An 11,800-nucleotide genomic window follows, 5' to 3' on the forward strand; every position below is an offset into this window, starting at 1 on the left:
TTTCCTTCACTTCCACCAGCACTTTCACTGGATAGAGGTCACTTGGTAAAATATCTATCCAAAGAGGTTTGGCTTTGTCTACTTTTTGAAATGTTTCTAAAATGACTTAGGCAAATTTCATTAAACTGAGCAGCAATACGACCAGTGTGAACCTTTTCGGGATGTTTCTTTTTCAATAAAATCAGTCACTTTCTGATAATACCTCAAGATTTCCTTTATCGAGCAAGATCCTTCCATGATAAAGCAAACACACAGACTAAGACCAATGAACAGAAGGAACACGTAATCATGGCGATGGCGTTGCAAACTAACGCAATGTCAAATGGTGAGTTTTTGTTCATACCGTGGAGCAAAAATATGTTCGAATTTCATGTCTTATCCTGAAAATTTCGTATGCTGAAGCATTTGTATCCTGAGGTACTACTGTATACTGTTTTTATCAAATATTTCTTCATTGTTGGCAATTTTTTTAATGCCATCATCAAAAAAATTATAATAATTCAATAAACTAAAAATTCTGATGAATATCAAAATTTTGCTAAATAAAATCTTTTTGTAATTAACAATCTTTTGTAAACTTTACAATCTTCCATTTATAACTGATATGAAAATGGCACATTTAACTGCCATAAACAGAAGTAGTCTAATTATCAAAATTACCAATTCATTAAATCACCCAAGGAATGCAAGCTCTATCTTTTATGTACATCTCCATTTGTGAAATCAGCCATGTGATCTTACTCCTACTCATTCTAGTTTATTTCTAGCCATTAACATCATAAAGCAATGTTTAGTGCTATGTTCAATTTGATTTTCAAATGCTGTTTTTATGGGTACTTAAAAATTTACAGTATATCAAATAAACTAAGACATTCTCTAACAATGGTGGTCAAAGAAAAAATAATTTGTTAAAGAAAACTGCTGGAAATAATCTTTTATTACTGAAAAAGTACTTTGTAATAGCATTTTTTGTGGATAAGAATGCTTTTTTCTTAAACTAATTATTTGAATTTTCAATAATCTGAATCGTCTGAATCATGTCATGAATAGGTACAGTTAACTGACATTCTACTATACTTCGACTATGTAATGTAATACACATTAAGCTATTTATCAAAATGTATTTCCATGAATAGGATCTTAATTTATAACACTAAGTTCAGGGAAAGTTTGATTTATAAGAGCTTGTTTAATGATGGTTTTCCAGCAATTAATTAGGTCAAAAATGTATAGTCTACTATATGAAATTTTTTCTGAAACTTTACTAAACTCATTATAGTATTAACAAAATACAATACCTTCCAAAGTCATGTGGAAGTTCTGAAAGAGAAACATCATTCAATCCCAAAACCGTCAAGTTATTTAACTGAGGAAAACTTGAAGGCAATCTAAAAAATAAAAAAAATGAAATAAAATATCAAACTTTTAAATACTATTAAATAAATAATTATTTTAAATGACTTATAACTTATCTTAAGATTCATAGTTTAGATGTTACTTTAAAGTAACAATTAAAGTTCAGTAACAAATTACTTTTTGGAGACCAACCCGAGAAAACCTCTCATCTTCTAATGCCCAAGTACTTTCAAAGCCTGACTGGCTTGAAGGTCAAATTCATGCTTATTTTCAGGAGATTTACATGAACTCATCTACAACCAAAAGATACAGTTGGTACGAAGTCCCTGAAGGTTGGCTTGATTGGTTCAAAAGTACTTGGGCATTACAAATGATTTCTAGGCTTTAATACACAAAGTTTTTATGGAGATTGATTAACTTAAAAACTGATATATTCAACACTCTGATAATCAGAATAAGCATGTAAACTATATAAAATTAAATATAAATAATATTTTTTATAAATTTTTGTTTTATTTGTCACATAAGCCTATATTGCCACAGGTGATATTTTCTTCAAATTATAATGTTCAGATACAAACAATTCTAAAAATTTATGCAGTTAGAAAATGCTTTTCTATACAAATTCTGGAAATTTGTACGAAAATGCTCAGATTTGAGTCTTACTAAGCAAAAGACACATTTGTAGAATTCTGCAAAAATGTGCTCAGTAAATTTTCTTTGATGTTTCCTCCATATCAAAGAAAACTTACTATCATCAAATGTCTTGATAGTCAAATATCAAATCTTATGCATGTGTATTTCAGAGAGATGAAGATCAATATATAAGCAAATATTACTTATATATTGATATAAACAATCAAATCCAAACTCTAATAATCAAATCACTAAACATCAGATTAATTCATGCCACATCTTGACTGACTATTTTCTTACTCTTTCTGTCCTATGAGCAATAAGAGGATCTTTTTTAAGGCCTATTGTAGAGGTGGCCAGGTGTAAGAGATGGGGATTGATGATTCAAGACAGATNACTTATATAATATATAACTTATATATTATATAAAACAATGTATTGTTATACCATTATATTAGGTGTGATATATTTATTAGATAGCTATATAACTGACATATCATCTTTATATTTTTAATAAATATTTAATTTCAACAAATTTGAAAAGAGAATAAAATGATATTGAAAACAACGTAAAAATTATTTATCAATTGAATCTGTTGTTAACTTTCGTTTTACTTTCCTGGCTTTTATGTATACATAACAAGGGAATTGGAGGCTATTGGAATCGTTTCAAAGTTGATCCTCAGTTTTTTGCAAATCTCCATGTTTTTGAGACCTTCTGAACCCAAAAATGTCAAAAACTGAGAAAAAAAATTCAATGCATGTGTACACGCATAGAATTTTTTATTAGTGCATCTATTTCATTTAATATTTCAAGATTGGGGTAATGATTTAATGATATAAGTTACTTTTAAATAAGGTTCCATAACAGCCAGAGGAATTACACACTCATTGCTGAATTTTTTATCTTAATTATTGCGTACAATAGTCCTAATTACTTGAGTTAACGTGGACTACAAGAGTACATTAGATAATGAAAAACTCTGAAAGCATGTACAGTTTAGTACAATATTTAGTTCTAAGTGATTGATGAAATACGAGGATACTGTTATAAAATCAGAGTTTTATGTCAAATACAATTAAACAATGTTTAATTTTTTCAAATTCATATTATCACAAGAAGTTATCAGAGTAAAACTTTAAAACCACTTCTGAGTACCGCACATCTTCCAGTCTAGATCTGCAAAACAAACTATACTGTATTGCATAAAAATTAGCCAGGACAAATTTAAGTTAACAAAACTGCCACTGCCAGAGGAATTATGTTTAACCTTTTTACATACGGAGGCGAATGAGTAGCCTCAAATAAAAGGTCGACTCTGCTATAGAACTGTTATTTTTCTCATGTGCATGTGAAATGACTAAGTTAAAAAAGACATTTGTGTGTATCGTCTACTCAAGAATTTTTCTTAAATTTTTGTATACTGTATTGCATTCTCTTGTTGGCCAAGTACTCTTCTACAATTCACCTCAGAGGAGAAGGAAACTTGATTAAATTTTGGTTTATCAGGACTTTATTATAATCTAAATTAAATGAAATAAACATAAAACTCAACTTACACTAACTAACAAAAAGATTAAAATTTTTAATGCAGAAAATAATGTCTCAAAGGAAAAATTCTTCATTCTCAAGATCAAATTATTTTAAACAAAATGTTACAAGTATGTATGTATTTTTTGATAGCAGCTACTAAGAGAGAATACAATATTTATGATACAAGGGCATTCAAAATTATTGAAACAACAAAGTATGATAACACTGAAATAGTGTTATTTCTGTACATAAACACATAGAACAGAGAATTATTACAATATGCTTCAAATAAGTTATAATCCACAGTTCCATATTTTTATTATAATTGAGTTTCAATGATTTTAAATGCCCTTCTTTCTATTCCTCTTAGAAGTTGCATTGAAAAGATACACACACACATACACACAATAGTTTATCTAAAGGTGATCTTTCATTTCATCTCAATGCAGTGCATCATGTCCAATTTTTTTTTTAGCCAAATGCTAAAAAAAAACAAGAATGCCATCATAAAACCTCAAAGAAATGCAATCTTAATAATTCATTTAGATATTCAAGTTGACAATAATTATTGTCTCGCCCCATGTATTAACTTTGTTAATGCATAGACGAAAGAAAGGTGAATACTTATTTGAACAATATTCTAACAAATTCTATTATAAAAATTTTATGATTGTTTATGTAAGTTAATTTATAACATTCTTTTCCATTGTTAAAAAAATATAAAATAAAAATTAAAAACTTAATAATAAAAAAGTCCATTAATTTATACGCAAACAGATATTAGAGACTACATCTTGGCCTTAATCTTTCAACCAGATTATCAAATAACTTCTTTAAAGTCTGCGTCGTATCATTTTAGAATGTTTCGGACATTCTATTTCACAAATCTGAGAAATTACAATAGGAATTCTTTCAGATTTTGATATGAACATTTTCAAATGCAGCAAAATTCTAAAATACACAACATTATAATGAAATCGTCCTTTCATGGGCGAATAAAATTTAAATAAATGCTTTTTTCACTTATCCAGAAACTAAACAAAAACTCAAAATATTTACCTATTTATAAATTAATAGACTTCTTTATTGCTAAGTTTGATTTTTAATAATTACTTTGAATTCCATTTAATTGATTTTGAATAGTTAATTTCAATTTTTTTGTCTTATTATTTAAAAATTTCATTTAATTAATTATACCTACTTTGATAAAGGATTACTGCTGAAGTCTGCAATAATAAGATTATTTAAAAACCTTATATTTTCAGGAATTTCTGTGATATCTGAAAATTATAATGCGTATATATTATCATCAATCATTGAAATTTTACAAAAAATGACTTTTTAACCTGTTGACATCCAAATAAGTTAAATATAGCTCTATAACAATCAAATTCACATTGGAACAATTGTACATTAATTTATGTAACCAACATTGGAAATCACTTTTGTCAAGTTTAGAAACATTTACCATTAATTTATATGGTTTTAAAAAATACTCAAAGAATTTTCTTCCTATTTTATTACTAACTTTTCCATAATAACTTTTAAATGAGACTTATAGACAGCCTATATTGGATGTGTATCATATTTTCCTACTCACAACTCTTACAGTTACAAAAGGAAATCCACATCATCACGTTTGTGACGGTGTGAATTTTGATGAGCTTTAACATTGTGAATGTACATTGAAAATAATTAACCATCGTTTCAGTATTTTGTTCAAAGGGCCTTTCGTTTACGTGATATCAATGTTTAAAGTTGGACTTTTGTAGCTCTATTAGCATATAATTTATCAAAAAAAGACGAAACACAATAGTTGTGGTTGCATAGTTAGTAAAATTCGTGGCTTCTACTGTGTAGGTTGAAGAATCTAATCTATAACATATTACTTTATTACTTTTTTCTTTAATTTTCATTTATAAGCTAATGTAGCTAGGTCCAGATTAGAACTTCTTTCCCTTAGTGAACGTATAAAATAAATTGACTGTTTATTATTTTATAAATATTTTAATGGTTATGTCCATTATGAATGACTCTGCTTAAAAGCTCCACAGTAAAACACACATAGCCAAACATGTTTCTTTTATACACCATATTTTAGGTTAGTAATCTCTTTACAATACTATTTTCACCACATCTCTCATAATATGAGCTCTGTTGAACATTTATTCTGTTGAAGATTTTGTTCACTACAAACATATGCGCAAATGCATAGTTTATTGTTTCTTTATCTCATCGTAATCTTTTTTTTTTTGCTTACTTTGTGTTTTTAGTATATTTCATCTTAATGTTATGGGTTTCTTTGTATCCATGGCAGAGGAAATCAATTGTCATATGACATTTACTATTTTTAATCGGTTTAATATTCTGGTACATTTATCTACCAAGATATCATAACTAATCATCCTTACATGCTAACAACTACAAAAGTCCCAATTTCATACATTGATATCTTGTAAAGCCATTTGGACAAAATACTAAAACACAGATAAATTATTTTCAATGTACATTTCACAATATTAAAGCTGAACAAAATCCAAGACATCAAACATATGCAATCCTTCAAACTCAATTCTTCAAGTAACAAACCTTCGTATGACCCCTCAAATTTCTACAACACCTAGCTTACAGACATCTACTGTAGTCTATACAATCAAATTTCTTGCATTCAAAGTATTTTGTAAATTTTGAATTTAACATCAAACTTTTACTTTTAAGNTATAAAATAACCAATTTTGTTTTATTGTAATAGAAAAATTGTATTATAATTGTAATGTAAATAGAAAAATAGTTTAACTAGTGTATTATGAAAATGTCAGATATGGTTATTATTTCAAAAGCTTAGATTGTTTTGTTAAATTCTTTGTTTACAATATTAGTGATTATTACAAATTTTTAAAATTAAGAACTAATCTATAAATAATAATGCTCTTATTACAATAAATTTCAATCAAAATTGTTTCATTGAATGTTTAACATAAATACACAAAACTTTCTATAAAAGTTTTAAATATAAATTTTTAAGTTAAATGTTACTTAACGTGAATATGTAAGCCTAGAAGTTTGACAACAGTGTTTGGAATGTTGAGCATGATTCCACTGACTATCCAAACACCATTGTCAAACTTCTAGGCTTATGGGAAAGCGGCGCTGAACGTCCAATGTACACGTTTTCGCATTTAAAACTTCGGCCTCAACCTCGCTAATGTAAATAAAACTTGGAGTTTGCAATCTTTAAAAGTTTACAAACTCCAGATTTTATGCTTTTTACATGATTTAAAACAAGAAACAATCATAGTGGTTATGGAATTTCCACTGATAAATTTTTTGATGGTTTAAAGGATGAATCTCCCATCACCTGTTGCTTCACTTTTAATTTTTCTAATGTAAAACACCTAACATGTATACTCTGGCTCTATTCGTGTGAGAAGTTTTTCTATTAAATTAACCAACACAATGAAACTCCAACAAAAATACTTTATTCACTGCTTAAAACTTTCACTAAGTCTAACTACAACTTTATCATAGCCTTTCACAACATTCTNTTTACTTCATTGCGAAATAAAAACAGACATTAAAAATAAAGACACAGTTTTGACAAAAGAATAATTTATCAAGTTAAATGTTACTTAACGTGAATATGTAAGCCTAGAAGTTTGACAATGGTGTTTGGAATGTTGAGCATGATTCCACTGACTATCCAAACACCATTGTCAAACTTCTAAGCTTATGGGAAAGCGGCGCGGAATGTCCAATGTACACGTTTTCGCATTTAAAACTTCGGCCTCAACCTCGCTAATGTAAATAAAAGTTGGAGTTTGCAATCTTTAAAAATTTACAAACTCCAGATTTTATGCTTTTTACATGATTTAAAACAAGAAACAATCGTAGTGGTTATGGAATTTCCACTGATAAATTTTTTGATGGTTTAAAGGATGAATCTCCCATCACCTGTTGCTTCACTTTTAATTTTTCTAATGCAAAACACCTAACATGTATACTCTGGCTCTATTCGTGTGAGTTTTTCTATTAAATTAACCAACACAATGAAACTCCAACAAAAATACTTTATTCACCACTTAAAACTTTCACTAAGTCTAACTACAACTTTATCATAGCCCTTCACAACATTCTGACTTCATGCACAAACTCGACATCTCCCTCCAACTTCATCCTCACACTCCACACCCTTCTTTTACCCTTGACCCCAAACCTAATGTCTTCTCTTCTCAAGTGTCCCCAGCCATCCATTCAGGTCATCTCCCTGTACCACATTTATATCCATAAACTGTACAGCTATATCATCAGTTATAATAATATAGAAGCCTGCATATATTATTACTTACAACTCCTGCAATTTTTGTCCAATCCAGAAGAAATTTTGGTTATATTTGTTTTATGTTCTGATGGAAAGTACAGGCTACATATTTTTCAGAAATATTACCTATAGAATAAACATTTTATCAATTTCGAATCAGTGATCACACTTATGTTTCAGCGATGTCTGTGACCTCTCATTTAGTGCATGCTTGACAATGGAATTTTACCTTAAGTTGCATTTTTAAATATTTTGGAAAATGACATATTTTAAGCTTACTTCATTAAATTTAAATTTTAAAAACTGCTGCATCATGTTACTTCTACAACAATTTTTTAAAAAAACTTTTTATAGTGACTATGTGACACTGTATTATCCAATTGGAAGTAACAATCTAACGAGCCTGTTATTTAAGATGTATTATCACATATTAACTATGCCTCCACAGGCAACATAGATTACTTAATTTGTAGAAACATTAGCTACACTTCCTGAATTTCTTGAAATCTGTACTCTTCTCAATTCTTCAATCTCTACTTTCTCTGATATACTGAATCAATTACGGTGTGTAGATGACGAAAACAAACAAAAACAAACGTTTTCAAACTCCTTCTGAGTCCTTCATCAGGTTTTTTAATGATTCCTCGATGGTTTCTCGTTTTGGAATAAAATTCAAACAAGATTTCAAATATAAGTTCGAAAATTATTACAACCACATCGCGCCTGCGCAGAGTGTCGACCTACCAGGACTCTACACCATGTTATCAATCAACGTATGAGAGATATAGTATATGTCAGTAACTATATCCTGGTGCGGTGAGTGGTTGTTTACTCTACTTTCTCATAGAAAGTAGTCCATCATGCTTGGTGAGGAAATTTCTAGTATTAAAATAATAATAAATTATATTTGAATTTTATTTTTTAAAGTGCACTATTGGCATATTTTACTACTATAATACTATAGGATTTTGGCCACCTGTATACATGTACTCACTGCATACCTATCAGAACAGGCTCTGCTGGTAAGTGAGGAAATGTAATGTTGAACAATTATGGGAAATTATTTAATACAAAAAAGATGGTTTTATAAAGAATACAAAATAAAGGATCACAAAATAATTTGGTCTCTGTATTACTGCAACATGGTTGGAATTTCCAATGGTAGATTAAGACAAGCATTTGGTGTTTGAACTGGCTTGTTTGTTACCATGTGAGTTCATAAGAATTACATTTGAGAAGTATTTGAAAACCTAGTACAAGTTCTCAAGAACCTTTTTCACTCAAATAGTTCTCAATTCTTGCATTCAAATATGCCCATTTTCAGTTGAAAATCGCTTTGGATTAAGCATCATAATAAAAATTTGTTTATACGTCAAATTGATTTTACTACAAAAAACAAGAAAATAACTATATGACATCCATCTGGTGTAATTTAAAGATAAAAAAGAAATACTAAAACCTGTTCAAAACAATGCCAAAATGGAAGAAATAATTCAGTACTGTGCAATTCTAGTTTACACAGGCTTTACTATATAATATTTCTACTTGAAATCTCAACATATTGATTCCTTTTAATAGTAAATAAGTATAAAATTCCAGCTTACAGCAAGTGATTTAAATTTAACAAAAAGATAAATGTTTTTGGAACTGCTTAGCTCTAGCATCAGCTGAATCTCAAAAATAAGTTATCAATTTTTTTTGACACTTGAGATCCATCTGATAATGGAATCAAACAGGTCTGAAAATGTTTACTTTTTCATCAAACTTAGACTTACTATACATAGATTTTACAATCACTCTGTATATTAACTATCACTTAAATCATTTTCATTGATTATTGAATGTGTAGTTTTTTAATAGACATATATATAAACATCACAAAGTCCAATGTATTAATAATAAACCAAGCAATTGCCATAATCAGTACTTACCTCTAGTATCAAATTATTTAATAGTTAATCATTAGTCTGATCGATTACAGTGACTGTTTGGTTTATTAGTACTTTAACAGTTTAATCAATTACAAATTTGAATAAAAACAGTATAACACTAATATTTTTTGCTATTAAATAAGAAAGTTTTCATCTAATTGAGGCTTTACTCAATTATATCAAACATCAAGAAAATTCTAAGCACACAAGAACACAATTGCTCACTTATTACATTACTTATACAATAAAATACCAATTATGAAATTATTTTCATTCACATTGTGTGCGTTATAGTCAATTAATTCATTTAAATTACTGTTCAGAAAAACTAATTATTACCATAAATATCAGCCATCAGAAAGTATCATTAAGCTTTAAAAAAAAAAAAAAAAAACAATTATTTTTGTCAACAAATCTTATTTTTATCAAATTTGGTATACTTTAACCTACAATTCTATATGGTTTACACCATTATTGTGGCATTTATCATAATAAGGCCAGTTTCTATAGACCCTCCTCATAAAATACGGCTACCTGTAAAGATAGCCATTTCTGCACTGTTTCTTTGACACCATTGAGAAAAGGATGGCCAGCAAGAAATTTCTTCAGATGCATGAACTGAAGAAAAAAACATTTGCCCAGCACTGCTGCTAACCACTGACACATTTCTTTACCACTTCATCACTCATGGCGTTTTGATTATAGATCTCACAAATCTGGTGATACAGGTCTACAGTTTTCACATTTCTTTCATTTGAAAAACAGATGACGAAACATATTTCAAAGACAATAGCTTACTTGTTACGAACGTGTTAAGTGCACAAAAAAAATAAAAATACGTAAACATGAGCTAACATTCTCATAATGGCATCTGTGACTTGCCAATAAATAAAGTCAGCATGTATGCGCAAAAATCACACTGCAACACTGCAGCAGAAATATTTGCAAACAGAACTTACTTTCCAAATGGGCTGATACAGTTAAATTTTAAACATCTAAGATAAACACACCAGAAAAAAAATCCATATTAATTTCACTTGTTATATGAACTTAATTTATAATTTCATTTAATAAAAGTTACCATTTTTAGAAACATCCAGTTCTTCTAAATTAATTAAATTTGCAATATCTGGTGGAAGATAATTTATCTCGTTATCACTCAGGCTCAGATGATAAAGCTTCGTAAGTCGAAACAATCCCTGAAATGAAATCTCAAATCAGTATCTCAGTAATCCTGGCTTTATACATATTAAAAATCTAGAAAATTTGTACATAATTATAAGATTATTTAATAATTATGTACTTTATAAACTAATTATAAAGATTATGTTACCTTGCTGTAACAGTTTTCAAAACAAACTGTAAAAATTTAGGAACACATTAAAAGTACTGTAATTCATATAAAAATATAAGGTACATCACCAAATTTCTGGCAACTGATGGTCTAGCACCTCCTTTAATCCAGACAAAATTTCCATAGCCACCAGACTAGTTTACTGGGTAGCCATGGATAGTATCATATGTAGAATGTACTTATTTATATTATTTACACTGCACTTGTTGGTGGTGATATCATAATTTTGTTATATTCTTAGTTTATTTTGTTTAAATTTAACCTTAGTTTTAGCTTCTAAGAGAGACAAGTATCAGTAGTAGTAGTGTTAAATGTAAAACTGTTTAAAAAGTGGACCATGGTGTTTCATTGTATAAGCTGTAAGACATCTAATCAACTGTTTATGATATAAAGAAGAATACTAATGTATTAATGTACAAGTGCCTATATTTCATTTATAGGTATTCCTTGATTAACATGGTTAATTAATCCGTCAATGCTACCATGTTAATCAAATACAATATCTATATTAAGTAAATACAGCTGGTAAAGCTGCTTTAATTAAAACTTCTGCCACATATATAAAGGGATTGCTGCAATTAATTTTGCACATTAATCAAATTCCACATTAAGCAAGGGATAGCTGTATTTGTTTATTTATCAATAATTTAAGTTTCTAGCAATCCATAGTG

At 28.7% G+C, this 11,800-nt stretch overlaps 1 protein-coding gene across 1 annotated transcript; it reads right to left on the reverse strand.

The window, feature by feature from the left end:
* Positions 1-901: 901 nt before the first annotated feature.
* On the reverse strand, positions 902-10,986 carry LOC111616376 (leucine-rich repeat-containing protein 1-like; the record flags this gene model as incomplete). Its single annotated transcript, XM_023357788.1, has 3 exons — positions 902-1,388; positions 4,728-4,806; positions 10,857-10,986. Coding segments are annotated over 3 exons (324 nt in total), but the record flags the coding sequence as incomplete, so codon positions are not given.
* Between the last annotated feature and the right edge of the window lie 814 nt (positions 10,987-11,800).

This window comes from Centruroides sculpturatus, unplaced genomic scaffold, assembly GCF_000671375.1.
Source record: "Centruroides sculpturatus isolate CEXI.00-Female unplaced genomic scaffold, Cexi_2.0 scaffold3215, whole genome shotgun sequence".
In the NCBI taxonomy this organism is placed as follows: domain Eukaryota; kingdom Metazoa; phylum Arthropoda; class Arachnida; order Scorpiones; family Buthidae; genus Centruroides; species Centruroides sculpturatus.